This window comes from Filicampus tigris, chromosome 1 (genome assembly GCF_054856515.1).
Source record: "Filicampus tigris isolate MCC_2025a chromosome 1, RoL_Ftig_1.0, whole genome shotgun sequence".
Lineage (NCBI taxonomy): Eukaryota > Metazoa > Chordata > Actinopteri > Syngnathiformes > Syngnathidae > Filicampus > Filicampus tigris.
The window spans coordinates 34,636,583-34,661,130 of record NC_141217.1 but is presented as its reverse complement, the minus strand read 5'-3'; the positions used below and the strand labels follow the sequence as shown (position 1 = coordinate 34,661,130).

At 43.8% G+C, this 24,548-nt stretch overlaps 2 protein-coding genes and 1 long non-coding RNA gene across 12 annotated transcripts in view; 2 read left to right on the top strand and 1 right to left on the bottom strand.

Moving 5' to 3' along the window:
- LOC147153773 (ATP-binding cassette sub-family C member 4-like) overlaps window positions 1-7,975 on the top strand; it is a 51,353-nt gene extending 43,378 nt beyond the window's left edge. For all 4 annotated transcript variants that reach the window (XM_086036077.1, XM_086036076.1, XM_086036079.1 and 1 more), the window contains 8 exons: window positions 699-799; window positions 880-1,071; window positions 1,158-1,313; window positions 4,014-4,103; window positions 4,209-4,381; window positions 5,303-5,408; window positions 5,516-5,650; window positions 5,735-7,975. In XM_086036077.1, the coding sequence (XP_085892203.1) occupies window positions 699-799; window positions 880-1,071; window positions 1,158-1,313; window positions 4,014-4,103; window positions 4,209-4,381; window positions 5,303-5,408; window positions 5,516-5,650; window positions 5,735-5,752 (971 nt within the window). In that variant the 3' untranslated portion in view covers window positions 5,753-7,975. The remainder of the gene's footprint in view (window positions 1-698; window positions 800-879; window positions 1,072-1,157; window positions 1,314-4,013; window positions 4,104-4,208; window positions 4,382-5,302; window positions 5,409-5,515; window positions 5,651-5,734) is intronic.
- A 1,850-nt stretch (window positions 7,976-9,825) lies between these two features.
- fmnl2b (formin-like 2b) lies at window positions 9,826-24,440 on the top strand. Of its 6 annotated transcripts, none has more exons than XM_086036060.1 (28): window positions 9,827-10,464; window positions 10,722-10,805; window positions 10,894-10,974; window positions 11,403-11,479; window positions 11,555-11,638; window positions 11,810-11,953; window positions 12,021-12,147; window positions 12,269-12,345; window positions 12,426-12,519; window positions 12,627-12,701; window positions 12,870-12,980; window positions 13,109-13,258; window positions 13,329-13,430; window positions 13,618-13,838; window positions 13,974-14,077; window positions 14,908-15,096; window positions 15,490-15,510; window positions 15,700-15,824; window positions 15,894-16,096; window positions 16,842-17,076; window positions 17,160-17,228; window positions 17,307-17,387; window positions 20,451-20,580; window positions 20,694-20,854; window positions 22,050-22,151; window positions 22,232-22,324; window positions 22,483-22,606; window positions 23,140-24,440. In XM_086036060.1, exons 1-28 carry the CDS (start codon window positions 10,348-10,350, stop codon window positions 23,226-23,228), a joined length of 3,270 nt encoding a protein of 1,089 aa, XP_085892186.1. In that variant the 5' UTR covers window positions 9,827-10,347; the 3' UTR covers window positions 23,229-24,440. The 6 variants fall into 6 exon arrangements, with proteins under 6 accessions (XP_085892174.1, XP_085892186.1, XP_085892182.1 ...); XM_086036056.1 differs by having other exon boundaries at window positions 12,018-12,147; XM_086036064.1 differs by lacking the exon at window positions 15,490-15,510.
- Window positions 18,972-19,884, bottom strand: LOC147153772 (uncharacterized). Of its 2 annotated transcripts, none has more exons than XR_015087496.1 (2): window positions 19,767-19,884; window positions 18,972-19,241 (listed from the first exon to the last, which is right to left on the bottom strand). It is a non-coding gene; the product is annotated as an uncharacterized LOC147153772 (long non-coding RNA). The 2 variants fall into 2 exon arrangements; XR_015087497.1 differs by having other exon boundaries at window positions 18,972-19,195; window positions 19,767-19,882.
- Window positions 24,441-24,548: the final 108 nt, after the last annotated feature.

The window sequence follows — 24,548 nt, the reverse complement described above, 5'->3', positions numbered from 1 at the left end:
GGCCAAGTCCTGCACAACAGAAGGAGCCTCAATGAATGAATCATGATGCAGAAACAGTTTAAATCTATACATTCTGTTTAATAACAGTATGTTATTATACATATTTATACATTTCAAGTATGATAGTATTAGGTATTGTCGAGTTATTATTATAAAGATTTATTTTTAGTAAGCTGGAACAAATCAATGGCATTTCAATTCGTTTCACTGGAAAAAGATATAACATACGATTGTTTTGATTCCGAGCGTGGTAATGGACCGGATTAAACTTGTATCTCAAGGCACCACTGTTATCCTGTTGAACATTGTCATGATGGTGATGTGTACTTGTACATCAGTCATAGTTTACATTAAGTGTGGGCTGAGGTTGGACTAAGTCGTGAGGTGGTCTCTGCCTGCTGCAGTGTAGCCTGCTGGTGGGTTGCCAAAAAAAAAACAAAGTTTTCTTTCATTAAAAAAAAACAACAACAAAAAAACAATAAAATGGCATGTTACCTTGAACATGCAGATTTTCAGCCGGCATCACTTGTCAAATGATGTAGTTGACGTCTGAGTTGAATCTCATGATTACTTCATCAAAGTCAAAAAAAATTGGTGAGTCAAGTCATGTGACTCAAGTTCCCCATCTCTGACGTGGGGTGACCAACAAATAGTTCAAATTGCTTTATATTATTTGTATTCCTTTCTTTTTGTGTCAGGTTTGGAGGCCGGCGAGGTGGGCCTCGTGCTGACGTACGCCGTGACCCTTGTCGGAAACTTCCAGTGGACCGTGAGGCAAAGTGCAGAGTTAGAGAACATGGTATATGCTGCCCAGCATGCAAATAAATGGATTTTCACAAGGTCAGTGTCAATGTTTAATATCAAATGCCGTGTCCTCAGATGACATCGGTAGAGAGGGTGGTGGAGTACACCGAGTTAAAGAGCGAAGCGCCCTGGGTCACCACGACGCGCCCTCCTCTCGATTGGCCCAGTCGAGGCCAGGTTACCTTTGACCGGGTGCATCTGTCGTATAGCGTCGACAGCCCGCTTATCCTCAAGGACATCAATGCCATCTTCCGCCCTAACGAGAAGGTGATGCAAATTTCCCATTGCTGTCAACGCCAATAAAAGACCCCAAGAGAAAACGTGAAACGTCATGAGAGCGCTCCATTGGTCAGGTGGGCGTTGTGGGTCGGACAGGAGCCGGGAAAAGCTCTTTGGTGGCGGCTCTGTTCCGCCTGGCGGAGCCACAAGGGAGCATCTTCATAGATGGCGTGTTGACCTCTGAGTTGGGCCTGCACGACCTGCGACAGAAGATGTCGATCATACCTCAGGTAGCTTACATCAAAAAGACGCTGGCCAACAGTGACAGACGCTCGCCCCGCTGTGGCGTCCGGCCGGCTGTCGGCACGTCACGCTGGAGGAATACACAGACAGCGACGCTGACCGTTAAAGTACCTTTTGCGCATGAATTAGATGTAATACCCTTCCATACCATCGGCGGCGGTAGTCACCATTTCTCATGGTTAGAAAACTCCAACCGGAAGGCTGTTGGCCGGCGGCTGATTATAAAAACGTAAACAATGCTTTCGGCTCTATTCTTCGCTCACGATGAACTCCCACGCGAAATAAACCATCACGTTCTTGACACGGTATTGTGAAATAACGTACATTGTCAATCCTCGCTCTTGTGCTTGCAAGATTAAGGCAGCGGAGGCGTGCTCACTGTTTTTCCGCATTTGTCATTTCCCGTTGGTGCTCCGCGCGCTGATTTGCTAGCTAACAGCCAATCAGAGGGACCAAATGTCACGACTGGCGACGCCGATTCAACATGCGTAAACGCCCCCAAGACGCTTACAGATGGGTTACGACACTACGACGGTGGTCACTACACCAAACAGACGGCGCTTAAAGACGCCACAACGCTTCACGTATTATTCTTTCATTGTATATAGTTTCAAAATATATAGTTTTAAATTTTTAGTAAATTATTATTAAAGTGGAAGTCAACATATTTTTTTCAAGAATATGTTCCATGCAAGCCCACTAGTTGAAAGAGGGCATTCTGATGAATATTGCATTTGTGGAATAAGTGTTAATCCACTCGTTATTAGCCATCTCTGGGGGCGGCCATTGTGTCTTCTGTCGACTGAAAATGACATCACAACTGCTCACAACGACCAATCACGGCTCAGATTCAGAAAACAGGTCATTCGTGATTGGTCGTTGTGAGCAGTTGTGATGTCATTTTCAGTCGAGAGAAGTGACAAAATGGCCACCCCCAGAGATGGCTAATAACGAGTGGAATAACACTTATTCCACAAATGCAATATTCATCAGAATGCCCTCTTTCAACTAGTGGGCTTGCATAGAACATATTCTTGAACAAAATATGTTTGGGTTGACTTCTCCTTTAAATAATTTTTGAATTTGTGTTTATTTTATTGAATATTAAGAATGGCATCATTGAGGTTGTCTAAGGAAGATCTGAACTTCATATTATTCAGTTTGTCATTTTATTTGAAAATACGATGTGTCGGGACCGGAGGATTGTGCTCAGTGAGAGAATTATTCAGGCCCACCCTGATTTTTCCAGGCCCACCCATTAGACACGTTCTGGCTCTGCCCCTGAGTCAATATCTAATTTTTCAACATAGATAGGTGCGGTTTATATAAAGGTGCGGCTTATAGTCCAGAAAATACAGTACTTCTTTTTCAAAAGAAGAAAACAAACAGAGTACTTGTATAATCAAAAACACTAAATTAACCAAAGTGAAAAATAACAAGGGTCAAAGTGTTACAAAACTATCAACTATTTGAAAGGTTTTACTCTCGCGATGTGCTCTATTTTTACATATAGATATAATTGATTTGTTTGTTTGTTTGTTTATTGAACATATAAACAGATAACAAAAAGACAATCGGATGGACGATATAACAATTACAAAAAATGAGTAAATAATAATAAAGTGTAGGAGACATAATTGTTCATCATTAAACACAGTTTGTATGTTCAAAAGGGAGTAGGAAGAAGTAAAGGACTTATCAAGTCCTACCCCTTGGTCTTTGTGTATTTTGACTTGTTTCAAATGAATACAATGATTGACCATTTATATAGTGTGTCTCGACAAGAAAAGAAAAGCGGAAAAAGTCATATATAAACATACCGTACTCATTTATGCAACTATACTTACACATTTGGACATACATGCAGTATATAAGCACACACTCTGACTCATTTACATATCGTTATAACATTACATTTCACTCAATCTAACACATTTCCAAAAATTACGGCATTTGGGCAATTTACCAATTTACATCTGATTTATATATATTTTTTGTACTTTACTTTTGAACCTGTTTTTGAACACACCAAGAGATTCACACCTTTTCAGTTCAGTGTCTAAATTATTCCACAAATCAACACCTCTTACAGAAACACATATTTGCTTAACGTTTGTTCTTGTTTTAGATTTTTTTGTAGGGACATGTTCCCCTTAAATTATAGCAGCTTTCTCTAATTTTCTACCAACATAGGCAATAAGATGCCGTGAAATAGGGTCTCTGTTGTGCTTAAAAACTGGTGAGGTGTTTGCTAGTTAGTTCTCATGAGTGAAACCTGATTGCTAAAATAAACAATAATGAAACGTACACTCTAAAAACAGTTGGGTTAAAAATAACACAATTTGGGGTCAAAAATGGACCAATCCACAATTTGGGTCAATTTAGCTTCCTTCCAAAAAAAAACACCACCCCAAAAAGAGGCTGATTTCTACAAAACAATGCAAGAAAGTGGGTCAAATTGACCCAATTTGTGTATCGGTCCGTTTATGACCCAAAATGGTTTGATTTTTAACCCAACTGTTTTTAGAGTGTAAGGGTGTATGTTAAGGTGCCTACCTTGCGATTCTCGATGGTAAGCAGCGGCTGAAAGGAAACGATCAAGTTAAAAAAAGAGAATGAAATGAGGAGGGGAGGGATGTAGAAATTGTTAGTCATTTTGTTGTGGTCTTTGTACCCCTGTACACCAGGACCCGGTGCTTTTTACTGATACTGTGAGGAAGAACCTGGACCCCTTTAGCCAGCATACAGATGCTGACCTGTGGAAGGCTTTGGAGCAGGTAAATATCGGTCTTGTCCTCTGTAGATGCTGACTCTCTTTCACGCACGCACGCACGCGCGCGCACTGGCACTTTGTCCTGACCATGTTTTGGCATGTCCGACAGGTGCAGCTAAAGTGCATGGTGGAGGAACTCCCCACCAAGTTGGAGACGGTCCTAGCTGAGTCTGGCTCCAACTTCAGCGTTGGTCAAAGGCAGCTGGTGTGCCTGGCCAGAGCCATCCTGAGGAAGAACCGCGTTCTCGTCATCGACGAGGCCACGGCCAACGTGGACCCCAGGTAGGAGGGACTAACGGGTTGCGGTTACCCAAAAACGGCGTCAGGAAGTAAAATTGAAGATAAATACATGAGAAATAAAATCATAAAAATAGCGTCTGATTTCAGGATTGGTGATGCAGTACACTCTCACCTGGTCATTAGTAATGAGTTAGTGGAGAGAGTATCCAGTATTTGATTTATGGGCTGGAGCGCAGTGGTGCCCGACCACTTGTTTGAATTATTGTTGTAATCTGAATTGGGATTTGCTGATTTATGTTTACGCCACGCTTGTTTGATAGACTTGTGAGATTGTAATGTGCTAAAAGTGCTAAATGAACTTCTAATTGGAGTAGATTAAAAAAAAAAAAAAACTTTTTCATATTAATACATGATTAATTTGCCTTTATTTTTGCATAAGCCTAACCGATAAGATCAAAACATATACAAAGTATATACTGTATTATAAATCTAACATTGTTTATTGCGTAACACATGATTTAGTTGGCAAATTATATTTTATTTTATTTTTTTATTATTTTTTTAAATTTTTTGGGGATTGCATATATTATTTTGTACTTATTGTTTTCCTAACATGCTACAGTGTTGTGTTTTAGTACATTAGGCACATTTTCATGAGCGAAGAAGAAAAGAGAGAGAGTGTGTATTGGAGCGAGGCTGTTTAAATAAAGAAAGAAACAGAACAGAAACATTGTCCTGCCGTGTCGGTTGTTTTGGCAAGGTAGAACAGCTTTATTAGGGTTACAATTGTAATACTTATTGATTCATTGATTGTTTGTTAAAAAAAAAAAAAAAATACGACAAGAACCTTGAAAAAACAATTGCTTATTAAATCGCATTGGCAATATTGAGGGGCGAAAAATTATGGGGGTTTTTTTGTGTTTTTTTTTTTTTTCTTCAAAATCATTCAACCCTACCATGCAGGACAGACGAGCTGATCCAAGTCACAATCCGACGGGAGTTCAGAGACTGCACCGTGTTCACCATTGCCCACCGACTCAACACCATCATAGACAGCGACCGCATCTTGGTGAGCGTCCGACAAAACAACCGAGGCGCGCCTCCTGCTACGTTATCGTAGCTCACCAACCGGCCCGCTATACGCCCAAGCCAGCACCCCGTTTTCCTTGCTTACAGGTGCTGGATGAGGGTAGAATACAAGAGTTGGATCGCCCGTTTAACCTTCTTCAGAACAAAGACGGTGCTCTGTACAGGTTGGTCCAGCAGTTGGGCCCGTCTGAGGCCGAAGCGTTATTTGAGGCGGCCAAACAGGTGAGGTGCACCGCGATACACACGATCACCCGTGGCACCAATTGGGCCATTTTTTCCTAAAAGCTGTGTGTGGATCACACGCAGGCAGCAAAGGCGACCTGACCGGGGGCAAAGCCGAGGGAACGGCAAATCCCTCGAAAATTGCGGATACAAGCAGCAAGAGCGGAAAGACTTGAGTGAGGTTTGTCAGGGTTTAAAGGACATTCGAGAGGTGAGCTTTAAAATCCAGAGGGTTTATATTAGAGGTGAAACGATTTGAAAGGGTCACTTTGGAGCCAATCTCTGTGTTATTACTTAGCTTGCGCCAAGGTTTTGAACCACCCTGTCAATGAGACGACATAAGATGTAAAAAGTGTTGAATGTAAGAGAATTATCCGTAGATAAAAGGAACAGACGTCGAAAGGACAATTACAACTCTTAAGAAATAGCAATCATTAGCTCGTAAACGGTGTTGAACAAATCGATAGAGTTTGATCACGTTGATTGACCGATTGAATCTGAAATGGGTGACACGGACGGACTGCTCACTGGTTTATCTTGCAATCAGACTAAAAATGAAGAGAAAAGCCTCGCTGTCCATTTCTGCGTTTCCCTTTACGACCGCAAACATTTTAAGACACTTGAGAGATGTCCATGACCTAGATTACTGAGAAGCTACACCGAAAATATCGCCTTGAACCTTGGGAAGGACACCCAGTGTGAAGGTGCAAAGAGTTAGAGAAGATGTCAGGGGAACTTGCAGACAAGGAACCGGACTGGCTTCGATCTGAAAAGAACAGACTCTTACCTCACCTGGAAAGTGCTCAAATCCTCCACAAAACCGAACAGACTTCACTCTCTAGGAGGACGTCGACCAGACCGGGTGGTCTGAAACATGCTAACGCCCACCGGTGGGACCTAACCGCTCACCCTGCGACGACAATCACACTACCGCAACCAGAAGACTCACTGGCAGTCAAACCAAAAAACGATGGATAACGAACTTTTCCGCTGCTCGGATTAACGGCGCAGATGCGGTATTCCGACGGTGAAATGTCGAGCTGATTACTCAAATATATCGCAACCAAAGATTTTATACATACAGAACTGTGAGGAAAGGCCTTCCCCATGATGGAGATTTGACTCCCCGTCCGTCCCAACTCAGTCGCTTTCTGCCACCCGGAAGTACCCTGGCCCCCATTGTTTACAAAAAACGTCCGAAACGGTCTGTTGGTAAAACTCACTTCCGATCACTTGGAGGATATGGTTTCGTTTCTGTTATCCGGTATCAAGCGGGTACCTCTTTTCAACATGGAGAAAGTTGTTTTGATGAATTTCTTCCAAACCACCATTTCAAACATGACCAATTGCTTCATTGTCTGGATTGACGGTTTTTCTCTGTGATCTCATTTTAACACCGCTATAGATGGATGACTGTTGCCTGCGATCGGGGGGTGCCCAAATGGATGTGACGACAATGCTAAGGGGTCATGACAGGCGGGGGGGTAGAAAATCTTTTTTTTTTTTTTTTTTTTTTTTTTTTTTAGGGGGTTTCAAATCCCTGATAGAATTCCACAGCGCAGATGCAGCAATACATAGTTTGAGGTTGCCGCATCATGAAAAATAGAAAATGGTGTCATGCCCAAGTTTGGGGGGGGGGTGCCGTGGGGCTCAAAGTACTGGTAGAAGATTGACAGATAACGCCTATTTGCAAGTTGTCTTCGGTGAGAAGCGTGTTTTCAGAACAAGGCCTTAACCAAGATCCCAACACGGAACCTAGAGACTTTAAGACAGATACGCTAAGCACACGCAACCCCCACACCGCCCCCACTCAGTCGACAACCACGCCAGGAAATTTGCAGACACTCCCATCACCAAACAAACATCTGATGAAAATCCAACACCGCGCGTACTGTCGCCACTTTATGCATGTCAAATGCTAACATTGATATCAAAAACAATCCAAAAATATGAACATAGCAAATCATCTTATTTGTAAGAATGCTGTGAATATCTCAGAGCCCTTTACTGGGTCGATTGCTAGCTCCGTTGCACACTGTTTTTCGTCGTCTTTTTAAATTCGTTCTGGTGATATATTTTTTTATAAATCAAACATTTCTTGTTTCCACATCTTGCTGTTATTTTGTGATTTTAACTTGATAAGCTCTGCGTTGTGTCATTTTACAGTTTTCAATTCGTCCTACTTCGATGTTAGGATTTTATCTTGTGTTTGAAATGTTCACGTAATCTTGTTTTGAATCACAATTTCTTTACCTCTGAAAAGCACTATGGACCTGCCTTGTGTGTGAAGGGTGCTTATACCAATAAACTTGTCTTGCATCGAAATCATCATCGTTTGTCTCCCAATGCATTTGGACCCAGCTACACATTTGTTCAAATTGGTCAACACACGACTCAAACCGGGGGTCCTTATTGTGATCAAATTTTAGGCAATTCATTTAGTGATTTTATGTGTGTCAAGTGTGAATGTAATGCAAGGAGGGCAAATGCATCGAAGCAGAAATCAAGTCAAACTGTTTCTTTTCAATGTTTTCTATTTTCTATGCGCCCTCATAGTCTGAACACGGTTTTCTGAATAACGTCGGAGTCGTGCAATCATAATTAATTAAAATTCAATTCGCGTTAAAGGGGGCATATTGTGCGCTACCCCACTTTTCCCCCCAAAAAACGTTTTTACAAAGGCCATAATGAGTATTATGTTATATTTTTAAAAAATGTTACGTTGAAGGGCCACGTGAGCCCAGTCCGTCCCTCGTCGGCGACAACCAATCGGCGTAGACGACGTACATCACATGCAGGCAACGCATAAGCAGACACGTAGCCAAATAAAGAAAACAATCAAACAAAAACAACAGACACACACACAGCGTGGTGATTGGTGACATAAAAACAGTATCTGACAATGTCCTTTTAATCTGTGGAATGATGACTGACCGATTGACACGCCCACAATTGTCAATCTCACACCCTTGTTGATTTGCGTGCAGGTGCGATGCATCACATAGAAACCAAAAGTGTGTTGGAATGCTATGTTTATACTCCAACCGCAATCAAAATCACTCGATCTATCCTAGCGAGATTGATCCGGATTGGTGTTTTCAGAAATGATCAACCGTAATGAAAACAATCAGAAATTAAATAGTAATGAGGCTATTTTTTTTTTTGTTTGTTTGCTTAAAGAGGAGGCACAAAGTAGGCACTGATGTGGTTCGGATGTTTTCCTTGGGGGGAGCATGAGGGGAGCCAAGGATATTTCAGGGGTTCCGCACAACAAAACTTTTTTTTTTTTTTTTTACAAACCCAAATTTTCTTCAGAAAACGCTGTTAAAAAAAAAATCACTATACGTTGGGAAATGTGAAGAAGAATTCCCGGAAAAAAATATCTGTAGAAACTTTGTGTGACTGCTTAAAACCAGAAGCTGAACTGAAAGTTGTGAAATGATTAAAAATGTAAAACGTGTGACTTAGAATAGTTGAATGAGTCGTGAAATGTGGAAGGACTATGGTCATGTGCATGAAACATCTCAAATTGGCAATTTTATTTTGAAAATGTGAAGATTTGGGGGATATGAATAGTTCCCGAAATGTCCCGAATGACTTGAATATTTTGAATGATTTGAAACAGTAAAGAAATATGGAGGCGAAGGTAGTTATGTAAAATACGTTTTAATTAAAAGATATTACATTTTATATATTTTTGTTCTCATTGATTTTTACTGTCAAGGGCCAACCAATAAAACATGTAAAACGACATAATTCATTTTCTGTAAAAAAAAAAAAAAAAAAGTGAATCGATGAAGTAGATAAAAGTGTGGAATAGCTCTCAATATGGGAATTTATTTTGAAAATGTAAGAATAGTTCTGGCGATCTGAATACGACGACGTTAAAATTCTTTGAATTGGTCATGAAATGTGGAAGGAGGAGGAAATGGAATATATATTTGATTAAAAAAACACATTTGTCCAGATTGACGTCATCCACATCTACATTTTCTACTTTGTATCACCGAGACAGCCAATAAAACCTTTCAAAACGAACTGGATGTGAGCGCGTCAGTATGCTAGGGGGGCGGCGCTTATTGCAGCAGAGGCCCTCATTGTCTGAGGATGCAGAGGAGCGAGGGAGGGAGGGGGGGATGGACGGAGGGAGGGAGGGAGGGTCGAGCCAGCAGCTACACAAAGACGGAGAGCGCAAGCCAGCGAGCGGTGGAGAGACATAGACAAAGAGGAGGCGGCGACAACTCTCTTTTTTCATGTGGGGGAGGAAAGGGGGGGGGGCGGGAGGATTAACCGGCTGATCTGCAACACGCGCTCACACAACACACACACACATTTTATAGACACACCAAACACTGCTCAGCATCACCGGGATCAACATCCATCACCATCGGTGGCAGGCGAGAGACAAAGAGTGAGACAGCCGGGGGGGAGGGCGGGGGGGGGGTGGGATTTTCGGACTGGGATCATATCAGCATCCGAGGAGAGAGAGACAGGTATACCGGGAGGAGACGGGAAGAGAGACAGAAGGACGGAAGAAGGCGAGACGGGAGGAGGGACGGACCCGCGGCCTTCATCACCTCCAGTCGTGTTCGTGCGCTATGGCTGACCACATGTTCCCGCCGCCGTGTGTGTGCTGAGCGCTGCTGCGTCTGTGGGTGGGTGTGTTGGGGCGGAAGCGTGTGTGAAGCGTGTCCGTGATGGGGAACGCGGAGAGTATGGAGAGCCAGCTGGCCGTGATCCGGTCCAGAGCCGCACCGGTCCGACTCCCGATGCCTGACGCCGCCGAGCTGGAGGAGCGGTTCTCCATTGCACTGGTAACTACACAAAAACGGGAAGAAATCACACACACGTTGGAAGCATGGGGGGAGGGGGGGGGGTCGGGGGTTTGATACTACACGACAACACACACCAAGCTGTCGACTACCGGCGTTAGTTTTTTTTGTTGAGGGCGGCTGCGAGACAAGGTACCGGCTGAACCAAGAGCTCAGACCAGGAAAGGATAACATCCACAGAAGGTTATGTCGCCAGACATTTTGATTCCACGGAATTGCGAAATGAAATTGTGTTTCAGAATTCGATGAACCTTCCTCCAGACAAGGTGCGCTTGCTGCGTTCCTATGACAGCGAGAAGAAGTGGGAGCTCATCTGCGATCAGGTCAGCGCTCCTCATAAAAGTTGAGTTTGAAGGCAATTCTTTTTCAGTTCGGTAACGTCCACATCAATTGTTATGTTGCGGACGTTAGGAGCGATTCCAGGTGAAAAACCCTCCTCACACATACATCCAGAAGCTGCGAGGATTCCTCGACCCGGCTGTCACGCGCAAGGTAAGCTAGCGATAGTTAGCATCTGACGGAGACCGCCGCTTGCTGTTAAACGATTCGTGGGAAATGGAAAGAAATTGAACTGAACCTGAATCATCGACACGACGCTTGATTCTGACATTGAGCAGCTACGTGACACAAACTTGAGAAGCAAGAACACAAGACAAAACGTGGCCCTCACCTACCCTGATGCCGGAGCTATCTTGTCCGTGGTAGCGCGGCAGCCAAAATCGGGGCCAGAACATTATCGCCTCTTCACTTGCTGCTGTGACTTTTGTTAAATCCAAGTGAAGCATTTTTGCTAGTCAGCAGAGCAGTCATAGAAGATGAAGCCAAGAACATTGGGAACCGCCAATGAGCTTACTTTGTTTTTTTTTTGGTTTTTTTTTACTCTATCCTCATGCGACAGAACTTTGTCTTTGTGCTCGCAGAAGTTCAGGAGGCGGGTCCAGGAGTCGACTCAGACACTCCGAGAACTTGAGATCTCCCTCCGCACGAACCACATCGGGTACCGCGGGAGTGTCCGGCTCTTGATGTATATCACCCGAGTGCATGTTCGTCCGACACGTGCTTTGGTGTGCAGGTGGGTTCGCGAGTTTCTAAACGAGGAGAATCGAGGGCTGGATGTCCTGGTTGAGTATTTGTCCTTCGCTCAGTATGCTGTCACGTAAGTCTTGAGATTTTGCATTTATTCATTCCACCCAAACATTTTCCAGACCTCGTCATAGTGTTGCGCGTGAGCTAGAGCTCACCTTGGGTGAATCAGTGCGAGTTTGGTCTTTGGAACCGATCCAGACAAAGACCCAGTTGACCATGTCACCAACTTTCCCCTGTGCAGGTTTGATGGCGAGCAGTCGGAGTCCGGGGGGGACGCAGCTTCAATTGACTCTCCGTGGAGTCGCTCCATCGAGGATCTCCATGGCGACTGCAGTCTCCCGTCCCCTTCGTCTTCCGCGCCCAGAACGGCACGGCACTCCATCAGGTAACGAGCGGCTGAAGAGAACACTTTGCAGCTCAAGATCTCTGATCGGGTTTTCTTTCGTTAGTAGTTCCACTTTGGTAACTCGCTCCAACACGCTGCCCAGTAGTCGCACTCTGAAAAATTCCCGACTCGTCTGCAAGAAAGACGACGTCCATGTGTGCATCATGTGTCTACGAGCCATCATGAACTACCAGGTGGGACGAACGCGTATGCGCCTTGAATAACCAATACAAGAAAATGATCGAAAGTCGTCGTAATCGCGAGATCCAAAAACATGGAAATTTAAAAAAAAACATCTTGTTCTGATCTCCTCAGTACGGTTTCAACATGGTCATGTCTCATCCGCACGGAGTCAATGAAATTGCTCTGAGCCTCAACAACAGGAATGCAAGGTTGCTAGCACACAACGCACAATCTGCAACCGTACGCGACAGAGCTAGCGGCTGAACTTGACTCTGTGTGTCTCGTTAAGGACGAAGGCTCTGGTGTTGGAGTTGTTGGCGGCTGTGTGCTTGGTCAGAGGAGGGCATGAGATCATCTTGTCGGCCTTTGACAACTTTAAAACTGTAAACACGCAAAGTCAAAGTGACTTCAGGGCCTTCCTGACTTCTCTAGTTTGATTGATTGACCGCCTTGTTGACGGATGGTTGATTGTTCAGTTGATCTTTTCCAGGTGTGCTCAGAGTCCATGCGCTTTGAAAAGCTGATGGAACATTTCAAAAACGAAGACGACAATATCGACTTCTTGGTAAGATCAACAACCGTGACAACCTAGCGATCTTCCCTTGTTAGCGGCAAAACCACGAAATCAATTCAGCTAGTCGGCTAGTCACCAAGACTTTTGATTTGAATAACTGACTGGTTGTTTTGCACATGAGTTCTTCTTCTTCTTCTTCTACTTGTTATTGTTGCTCAGGTGGCGTGCATGCAGTTCATTAACATTGTGGTCCACTCGGTGGAAGACATGAACTTCCGAGTCCACCTGCAGTATGACTTCACCAAACTCAACCTGGACGACCACCTCGAGGTAAGTTTTGGCACCGCGCGCCTCAGTTTGGGAAATCTTCCAGTCGGCGCCAGTCACAGAATCCCGGGGGTGAGCCAGCGGGAGCGATCGTGCCCACGAGTTTGTCTTCTGCCTCTGCCACCCGCCAGCGGTTGAAGCACACGGAGAGCGACAGACTACAGGTGCAGATCCAGGCCTACCTGGACAACGTGTTTGACGTCGGCACGCTGCTGGAAGACGCGGAGACGAAAACGGCGGCTCTGGAAAGAGTGGAAGAGCTGGAGGAGAACCTGAGTACCGTAAGCCAGGCTGACGAGGCACAACGCTAACGCGGGCGACTGTTTCCCACTCATGTGACTCTCGACGCAGATGTCGGAGCGTCTGCTGGACGTGGAAAATGAAGCAATGCTGAAGATCGTGGAACTGGAAAAACAGTTGATGCAAACAAATAAAGAGCTGGACCAACTCCGGGTCAGTAAAGTTAAATCGATTAAGTCAACTTTTCTCCGCCGGGGTCTCCGGAACCCAAAAAAAAAAAAAAAAAAAAACATTCTTGTCACTTCCTATCACTTCTTCTCCACCTACTACTAGAAGTACATTTCAATATGTTTCCACATGCTCAACCGTACGCTGAAGAGACTGTTTTTGTGTCGCGCAGGACGTATATGCCAGCGCCAACACGCAGGTGCACACGTTGAGACGCATTGTCAGGGAGAAGGACCAGACTATTCGCCGTCAGAGTCGTTTAGAGCGACAGGCCCAGGAGGCCCAACAGGCAGGAGGTCCCGGAGCTCCTCAACCCCAAAGAGGCGAAGGCGATGGGGGCGTGGCTAATTCTGCCTCACCTTCGCCTCCTCCCTGCCCCACTCTCTCGCCCAGGTAGTCTATCTACCAAACGTCCTGTACACATTTGGATTTAACTCAAAAACAAGATGGTCAATTTTTGTTGTTAATATCATTATTATTATCATTCTTCGTCTTATTATTATGATTATTATTCTTTCCATGAACCAGCCCAGAGACAGTTGCCTATCATAACATGGGACCAGGAATGGGCGGTGCTTCAGATATGCCGGCCCCACCCCCGCCGCCTCCCCCGCCACCCGTGCCAGGCTCAGGTAATTGTGTGCCGTCAATCCAAAAAGTCATTAACAGAAGTTGGAGTAGGTCAAATATGAGCCAGGCATAAGTCAGTCGTCTTAACCTCCAAGTTTCAAGCAGGTCCCAAGGTACTGTGACAAAAAGCAAGCAAGTCAAGTCATACAATCTTGCTCCCTCACAACATGTATTCACACATTGGCCACATTAGCACTCAGTAGCTGTACTTGTTAATTAGCTGTACAAACACATACACAATCACATACTGTAGTTTATAATGGCCCCAAACCAGTCTCCGTATTTGTCTACTTTTTATAGTCTTCTCATTAAAACGCATAAACAACATCAAGCTATGTTCATGTCTGACCAGCTGTGAGCTAAATTGTGAAGTTGACGGACTGGCTTCGTTAGGTGGCCTTTGCTGTCAGGGGATTAGTGCTTTGTCAAATTTGTGTTTAAAGTGACACCCACCCAAAAAGCTTTTTTTTTTTTGCCTATGGATGCCAGAATATGGTGGCAAAGCACTTGTTTCTATTTGACAAGGCTATGTCCTGCCTAAATGAAGATCCTTCCCTTAGTTCAACATGTTTTTGGCACCATGATGCCACCAGATGACGCCAAAGGAATATGTGAGCAAACATGACCAATTGAGTTTTTCTAGCCAAATAACAACGATAGCTTGCGCGGCGAAAACATCGTTCACAAGAAGCGAGTTCCAAAATTGGCATTTTCAAGTCATGTCACTGGAATCCCCTCCGTCCGCTAATTACAGTACAAATGTTTATTTACGTGAGCGCCAAGAGCTTCCTGTCCAACATGCGCTAACAGTGGAATGTCTTCTGTTTCCAAGTGTCCAACGGGTTGTACCCTGCCCCTCCACCGCCTGCTCCTCCGCCTCCTCCCCCACCTCCTCCGCCTCCATGTCGGACCAGCGAGCTCTCCTCTACCCTCCCAATGCCACCTCCCCCTCCGCCAGTGGCCCCGCCGCTTCCGGGTCCAGGGGGGTCACCCACTGTCATCTTCAACTCTGGGCTAGCAGGTGAGCGCACATGGCAGTGACTCTCAATTTGTAAATTTGCGTTTAATCTTGCGCAGCTGTTCATTATAATTTTTTAATTTTTTTATTAGACTTTTATGGGCACTGCATTTTAATTGAATCATATTCTGGTACAGTTTTTTAAAAATATTCCTACATTCAAGCAGGGTGTTAATTTTCAAACGGTGCATAACACTACAGTTGCTTTCAATAGCAACGAATATACCGTACCTAATAGGAATAAAACACAGGCCAACTAAGCTACTGTGTTTTATGTTGGTCATGATGGCGGTGCTTGGAGAGCTAAGTATTTTTATTTATTTTTTTAGGTGGTACTTGGTACTTCTCTCTGATTGCCACTAACAAGTTTGTTCTCTTTTTTTTTCCTGCTGTCAGAGGGCCCACTCAAGTTATTCTGTACGTTTAATGACTACACCCATGTAAAGCAATTGTCAGTCATCTCTCCATCATTCATGTGCCAACCTTCCATCCATCATCCGTTTCCACCAATCATCAATACATAGTCCGTGAACAAACCCAACCGTGTTTGAAAACAAACACTACAATGTCCATTACACTGACCGATCCGTTTGCTCACATGTGCAGCGGTGAAGATAAAGAAGCCGATCCAGACCAAGTTTCGGATGCCGGTCTTGAACTGGGTCGCCCTGAAGCCAAGTCAAATCAACGGCACGGTCTTCAACGACATCGACGACGAATCCATCCTGCAGGTGATGGTTAAATCCACCTGTCGTGTTAGTGAACGTGGATCCAGTTGTTACCGGTTTGCTTGTGTCCAGGATCTGGATGTGGAGGGCTTTGAGGAACTCTTCAAGACAAAGGCTCAGGGTCCAGCAATGGATTTAACTCTGTCCAGACAGAAGCTTCCCCAGAAAGCTCCATCCAGGGTCTCTTTGCTGGACGCCAACCGAGCCAAGAATCTGGCCATCACACTGAGGAAGGCCGGTCAGGGTCCAGAGGTCATCTGTCGGGCCATCCACATGTAAGACTTGCATGGACATGTGATCAGCTGCGCGGGGGAGCAAAAGTACTCACACTCACTACTTAAAGCGGAACCCAAACACTTTTTTTTTCAACAATATGTTCCCAACAGGCCCACTAGTTGAAACAAGGCATTCTGATTAATTTTGCGTTCGTGGAATATAAGTTAAGCAGCAAAATGCACTCGTTTTTAGCCATCTCTGGGGTCGGCCATTTTGTCTTCTGTCGACTGAAAACGACATCACAACTGCTCACAACGACCAATCCCGGCTCAGATTCAGAAAACAGGTCAGACGTGATTGGTCGTTGTGAGCAGTTGTGATGTCATTTTCAGTCGACGGAAGACAAAATGGCCGCCCCCAGAGATGGCTAGAAGCGAGTGGATTTGCCGTCAGTATTTCCCCTTTCTCAGCGGTGACAACGAGGCACACTAAAGCTGCTACACAAGTGGACTGTGTGAAGTGGAAAGATGCATTTTAACAGTGGAGGCATAACTAGCAAGCTAACCGCCTGTTGTAATTGCATCGGGTAACTGCTGATGTGAAAAAGAGCGCTCAGTTCTTATGTAGTGAGGGAGGGAAATCATGCCAGACTCCAAAGTGTGCCATTTGTTGTCATATGTGGAGGTTGAAAAACAAGTAACAAGCATTTTTTTAAATGTAAGGAGTAAAAATAAAAACTTGAAAAATCTACTCAACTGCCTGTGAAAAAAACTGACGTAGCGTAACTGCATTGCGCTTGCGCAGGTTTGACCTGCGGACGATTCGAGTGGACTTTGTGGAGTGCCTGATGCGTTTCTTGCCAACTGAAGCTGAGGTGAAGCTTCTCCGTCAGTACGAGAGAGACCGAAAACCTTTGGAGGCACTGAGTGACGAAGACAGCTTCATGATCCAGTTCAGTCGCATTGAAAGGCTCAACCAGCGCATGTCCATCATGACCTTCATGGGAAACTTCAGCGACAATGTACAACTGTTAACACCGGTACGTCACGCATGGAATCGCAGAAGCACCTGACCTGGCAGTGTGTTATTTTTTTTTTCTAACAAGCTCACGTTTCCTCGCAGCAACTCCATGCCATGATTGCGGCATCTGTTTCAATAAAATCATCCCAAAAGCTGAAAAAGATACTCGAGGTCGGTTTATTTCCATAGTGAGAGTGCGCTCACCACTGCCCTTGTTATTTTATTTCATTGCTGTTTTTTTTGTTGCAGATCATCTTGGCACTTGGGAATTACATGAACAGCAGTAAGAGAGGTGCTGTGTACGGCTTCAAACTACAGAGTTTAGACCTGGTAACACACACATACGCACACACACGGGGCTGGGGGGCGGTCTAGGGGTCTCGGTTTCTAAAAGGTGGGTTTCTATAATCGACTGGAGGAAATTTTGCAAAACCGAGTAGAATATGTTATTGTTTCGGAAGAACGATTTGTTTTATGTCTGAATTTGTTTTGTATTTAGTTGAATGCATAATGAACAATTTTGCCGGATGGATTCAAGAGTTAATCCTCACGTTTATGTCCATCTCCGGGGGCGGCCATTTTGTCACTTTTGTCGACTGAAAATGACATCACAACTGCTCAGGGCTCAGGTAACGACCAATCACGGCTGACCTGTTTCATAAAGCTGAGCCAGAATTGGTCGTTAGCTGAGCCCTGAGCAACTGTGATGTCATTTTCAGTTGACAGAAGTGAGAAAATGGCCGCTCCCTGAGATGGCTAAAAACGGGTGGATATAGCTGCCTAACTCATATTCCACAAATGCGATATTAATCAGAATACCATGTTTAGACTTGTGAAGGCGCATAGAACATATTATTAAAAAGAATTTTCTGGGATTGACTTGAACCCTAATCCAATGGATGAAGGCCAAATGGTCCAATGAAAGTTTTTTCAATAGAAACGGAAATCTGTTTTTGCACAGCCATCACTATGTGTCTAGCAAAGCAGACCTCCAGTTAAAATGAGAAGCTTACATAGCTTATTTGTTTTTGTGGGTTTTATTGTGACCATAGTGAAGTTAAATTTTGTACTTGTGACTCTTTATATGCCAACCCTTTGAAAATTACCATTGTCTTTTTCAGAGTTTTATCAAAAGCATAATCTTTGAATTCAAATGTAAAAATCTTCCTGCATGATACTTGCTTTCGTGAGGTGGCTAAAGCCTTTTCACACTGCACTTGGCATGGATGATCACATTCATTTTGTATTTGGTGAGTGGCGAGCGCCGCGGAATGGAACGTTGCTGGGCACCGCGATAAGAGGGCTTCGGTCATGACGGTTAGGCGCCTCAAAATGAAAAATGTTGGATTCGAGAGCGGCGTCACCATGACGTCAGACAAACGCCTACAATAGGAGAGGGGCTGGCAGAGTTTTTTTGTGTTATTTTTGCTGTACGTCTTTACACATAACACCATGCGGAAAAAAGAAGCCTTCATAAATGCGGTGACTCCAAAGCTTTGGAACACGCGAGAGATGGCGTAGCTTGGCGTGTTAAGAAAACACTGCTCCCTGCTCAGCCTGAAATATACCTCAAAGCGGTCTTGGTGGAACTGTAGCTCATGAACGAGATTCAACACTCCAAGTTCCCACCGAGCCATTTGTAAAGGGTGCAAAGTTCCCTTTTTTCTGCTGTTTGTCTCCTCCATGTTAAAATGAGCAAAGCCAGGGCTGTCTTTTGCAACAGACCCGCCAGGATTGTGCGGGCATTTGTTGTGATTGTTGCGGTCTAAAATGCCTGATTTCGCGGGCAAATTTCCTAAAAGTTGCGATAAACGTTTGTTTTTTTTTGCTCAAAATCTAATTTGTTTACAATTAAGCAAATTTTCTACAAATTTTAAGTGGATTTTTACAAAAGATGTGAGAAAAAGCAACAGATTTACAAATGTGTATATTGTTTACTGAAACAGGATATTTAGCACACATCTCATCTCAGCATCTGGAGTTGAATCAAATATGACAGCAAGAGTCTTTTTCTCCATGTGGCTCCTCAGTGCTTCTTCTTCTTTCAGCTAGACCGCAGCTTTTTTTTTTTTCAAGCAGATGATAACCCAGAATGGCTCCTCCATTGATGACTTTCTCTCTCGGGGATCGTCTCATAGCTGGGTGGTCACAAACAGACAGTGGGATGTTGATAGCTTCACAGATCTGACAAGAAAGTGAAAACTTTTAGCCATTTTAGGCTTTTTTCCCTAACTTCGTGCCTTGATAAAATGTAATAACACATCATCAGCCTGTACTGTGCAGGTGGTCAATATATCACATTTTCAAAACAATTTGTGAATGTTGTTGGGAGCATGTGAAAACATAATAGTACATTTACAATCATTTTTAGCGTGATTATAATCAAGTATGATTTTGTGCACAAGGGAGTTAGTGATACTTCAGTTGATAATTTTGCACGTATTTCAAATTTGACAGATGATTAAACTTCAACGAACACATTTAAAGAATGTTTGTTTACGTCAACATATTGCCCAACTCTCGACATAACACACGTTATTCACATACACATTTTATATAACTAAGTCTCCGTCGCCTCCGTGAGTATTTGTAGAGTGTGCATGTTTCTTTCACGTGTAATTGGAATGATACAGTCGTGAAGTGCTTGTCGATGGATGACTTTCTTTTATATTCTATTATTGTACTGAATTAAAAAAAAAAAAAGTTTACCCCTGCTTGCCGGTCCGGATATTGGTTTGCACGGACCTACGCAGTGTTTTTAGTTGGTAAATGTTTCGCTTTTTCTACATATTTCTCTGCCGTCAACATTCCTCATCGTCTCAAACAGGATGTGACGTAGGGATTTTCTTCTTCGTGAATTCACTTACCAATACTATTTCCATTAGGGCGTACGTGGAGCCATTTCAGACGAAATATTCATTTTTAAAACGTAGCTGTTGTGGGAAATTGGCGGGGGGGTTTTTTCAAACAAAGTTGTGGGAAAGTTCGATTTTGTAAGAATTTCTTGATTTTGCATTGCTATCGCAACTTCGCGAAATCTTGAAGGGACTGAACAGTGAAAGCATCTTGTCGAGGTGCAGTCTACTTCTCGTCTAAACCAGCAGCAACTCTTCGTTTTTACTTCCTGGTGCTGCTAAACGGTATCACTTCCAAATTTGGGCATTCTGGCAACCGGGGCGGCGTCATCATTCCACGCTGCCGCGCAACTGTTTCAGACTGAGCTTGTGTGGTGTGAAAAGGGCATATTTTAACCCTTTCATGCATTAAATATGATTTGGTGTAATTATTTAAAATATAAATATATTTTTCAGATTACTAAATATAGGCCAAGTCCAAAAACGAGGGACTTAAGTCGGACCTCTGCTGACTGTGGCCTGTTTACGTGTTTTTCAGCTTCTGGAGACCAAGTCAACTGACAGAACACAGACGTTGCTTCACTACATCAGCAACGTGGTCAGAGAGAAATATCCCACAGCGGCGCTCTTCTACAACGAACTTCACTACGTGGACAAGGCGGCTGCAGGTTAGAGGTGGACTGATGACGGCGGCGTTTTCTAGCATTGCACCATATGCAACCAAGTGCATACGTGTGTGTGTGTGTGTGTGTGTGTGCGCGTGTGTGTGTGTTTGTTCCAGTGAGTCTTGAGAATGTGTTGATTGATGTAAAGGAGCTGCAGCGAGGGATGGAACTCACCTGGCGTGAGTTCAGCGTGCAGCACAACGCCACCTTGAAAGATTTCATCAGCAGGCATGAATCGCGACTCAACAAACTTCAGGAGGATGCACGCATAGCCCAGGTACACGCACGCGCGCGCGCGCACACACGCACGCGTACACTTGTGCAGTGATTCCCAAGCCGAAATGTATCGGTCCAAAAATCATTATTACATTAGCATATCATTTACTGCAAATAATGTAAACTTCATTCATGTATCCATATGGCAGCAACATGGAGAGACAGTCAGCATAAATAAATGCTCTTCCACTAGATGGCAGCATATGAAACCTGTGTTTAAAACCCTAATTTGAAATCCGACTTAGAAACCCTAGCCTTAGTTTCAAACCATAATTTGAAACCCTCATTCTAGTTTAAAACCAGAATTTGAAACCCCAACCCTAGTTTAAAACCAGAATTTGAAACCCAAATCCTAGTTTAAAACCAGAATTTGAAACCCTAATCCTAGTTTAAAACCAGAATTTGAAACCCAAATCCTAGTTTAAAACCAGAATTTGAAACCCTAACCCTATCTTAAAACCCTACTTGGAAACCCTAACCCTAGTTTAAAACTCTAATTTGAAACCCTAGTTTGAAGACCTAATTTGAAACCCTAAACCCTAGTTTGAAACCCCAATTTGAAACCCTACTTGGAAACCTAACCCTATTTTAAAACCCTAATGTGAAATCTTAATTTCAAACCATAGCCCTAGTTTGAAACCCTAACCCTAGTAAAACCCTTATTTGAAACCCTAACCCTAGTTTAAAACCATAAGATTAAATGTATTAATGTATGTGCTTATTTTAAAATCCTAATTTGAAATTCCAACCCTAGTTTAAAACCGCAATTTGAAACCCAAACCCTAGTTCAAACCTCTAATTGGAAACCCTAACCCTAGTTTAAAACCCTAATTTAAAAACCTAACCCTGCGATTTATTACCTTGCATAACCCCAGTTTGAAACCCTAATTTGAAACCCAAAGACTAGTTTGGAACCCTAACCCTGCTTTGAAACCGTATTAAAGTCAACACTAAAAAATCCTGCCGAACGAATGTCCAACAACTTGTGAGTCAGGTCACTCCTAGCTCAAGACGCGGCTGTCTATAACTTTTGTGAAATGTTTTCTTGATCGCTGCCGTGGCATTTTTCCCTTTGTAAACTGATGTGCCTTCATTGGCTCAATAAAGGTTGCGAAACGCGTGCGTGAGTGTCTTCCAAATCACATCATGACATCCTGTCGATTTATTCTCATCGTGTTTGTTTGAACCCTCCGAAGGACGCCTTTGAAGACGCGGTGAAATTTTTTGGGGAGAGCTCAAAAACCATGCCGCCGTCCGTCTTCTTCCCCATCTTTGTTCGTTTCATCAAAGCTTACAGGGTGAGTGTCCCAAAAAGACTTGGAAGCCTTTTGAGTCAGAGCGATTTGTGCAACTTGCGCTAACTCGCGCGTGCGTTCAGCTGGCTGAGGAGGAGAACGAACAGCGGCGGCGTCAGGAGCAGATGATGTTGGAGAAACTGGAACAGGAGGAGCAGCAGGACGAAGAGACCAAGGTAGGGCCAAGCTCTCCGACGGGTGGTCACGTGAAGGTGAAAGGGGGGGCGAGTGGGGGTGGGGGGTGGGGGGGTGGGGGGTATATCTTTGAATTGACATTGTAAATGTCGGCCGGTGCTTCTGAAAGTCTTTGAAATTCCTGCTTGTCCCCTCCTAGTCACCATCTCACAAGGGCAAACGGCAGCAGCAGGAGCTTCTGACAGAGCTGAGGCGACGACAAGGAAAGGACAGCCGCCACGTTTACGAGGGGAAGGACGGCGCCATCGAGGACATCATCACAGGTAAATGACCTCCGACCTCATGACAGCACAGACGGACGCCAAAGTACACTCTTTTAACTATGGGGCAGAATTACTTTTTTTTTTTTTAATTTTTTATTTAAATAGAAATTTGTTCTGCCCACTGCAAAAAAAAAAAACTACTAGAGTATTAACAATATAAGAAAAGAAATTGAATGTTAATATCGATGAAAAATTCCTTTTTGAGGTTGATTTATAACCTTTGCACTGGCCAACTGGAAATTTTATAGTAATGATAACAAAGTAGTTATAAGCTTTCTGCAGTAAAAGAAAAAAAACGAGATAAGGAGGGTTAATATTGTCATTCGGCATTCCTGCTTTGCATCTGCATCTCTGTCTTGCTAACTCGCGAGCTACTGTAGTTATGTAGCTAGCTATAATGTATCTAATGGGCTAGAAGGCTGGGCTTTCACTTCTCTAGTCAGTGTATGTACTCTAATCTTTATCCATCTATTATACTTGTCTGAATTGTCTCCTTTTCCATTTAAATTGTCATTTTCTATTCTTTCCCTCAGCTCTGAAAACCGGCCCCTTCACAGCTCGGTCTGCCAAACGTAGCTCTCGGTTCTTCTGCGACCCCGCCCACCCTGAAGAACACTACTGACATGGCCAAGATGATCCTCCACGTTGCCTCGCCCACCTTGAATTAATGGCAACAATAAGCACTTTGAACATTTCTAATTGAGGAACACAATGGCATCATCTAAGTGGTCAGTCAGCGAGATGTTGCGCCCTGGTCTTGAAATTTTTTGGGACTTTCTGAGCCAATTCCTTGTACAAATTGCATTGTGGAGAATTCATCCACTCGTGTATACTGCTCAGTCGACAAAGCTGACTTTTGTCTTTGACAGATGTTCACAAACTGAAGACGAGCTGTTCCACAATTGAACTTTTTTTTTTTTCCTCCCCCCCTTTGGTTTGATGAGCGGTACCGCCGACCTTAAAAAGCAGCAAAAAGCACATGCTGATATCTTGCGATCCCCAATTGTGTCCCCCCAGATTTTGGACAAGTATATGTGAGTGTGGTAGTAAAAGCTTTGCTGAATCTCGCGAGTGAGCCAGAGTTCTGGTCGCGCTCAGAAGATTTGTTAAGTGAAACGCGTACAGGGTTCTATACTGGTTTGGTTTGTACTGTATTTAAACTATTATCCACCAAATGTCACTATAAATTTCATTCAATGAAACTTTGTAAAATCCAGCAAACAAAGCCCCCCCTCCCCTCCCCCCGACCATACTGTAACTTACTGCTATGAATCATGAACAAGCCTCCTTTCATCCATCTGAAGTCTTACTAGCTGGCTACACTGCTAGCTAGCACATACAAAGTGCGTCAGAAAAGTTCAAGGACTTAGGTGTCACAAAAGACACATTTCAAAGTCCACGCTATGATGTTTCCTCTTCAATGTCGGCCAGACTATCAACCAACACGTCTACAAAGAGATCCTGCAACTTTTGCTTCATTCCTTCCAGAGAAAAAGCAAGAGTTGTGGCAGGAACCTTTCTGACTCACCTCGCACGAAACCTCCAAACAGGTGCTAAGTTTCTGTTTCTGACGTCACGTCCTCGGCAAGGAGGCCACCCCGGAACCTCGAACAACCCTCCCGGTCAGACCAACCCCGTTTCCCGCCTGCTTGTTTCTTAACCATCAGAGACCCCAATGTTGCCCTTATTCGTCTTTTCATTCACAACGTTAACATGAACACAAAAGAGCACAACGTTTTCTACATTTTGTAGGTTCTCCAGTTTTGGTTGTTGTTACTGTTGTCAAGTCTATATTTGGTGTAAATAAATAAAACACGTTGATACAACGCTAAAATGCTCCCCGTTATTTGTTCCGATTGAGGAAACATTGACTAATGGTTGGCTAAATCGCTGTTTCCTAACCTTTACTGAGCCAATTTCAGAGCAATTAGCTTGATGATGT

Excerpts from the sequence above, each read along its gene's own strand:
- fmnl2b (XM_086036034.1), top strand. The coding sequence starts at position 10,348 with ATGGGGAACGCGGAGAGTATGGAGAGCCAGCTGGCCGTGATCCGGTCC. Across the intron at positions 10,806-10,893 it reads GGGAGCTCATCTGCGATCAG|GAGCGATTCCAGGTGAAAAA; the intron begins GTCAGCGCTCCT and ends TGCGGACGTTAG. Across the intron at positions 15,825-15,893 it reads ACGACGAATCCATCCTGCAG|GATCTGGATGTGGAGGGCTT; the intron begins GTGATGGTTAAA and ends GCTTGTGTCCAG.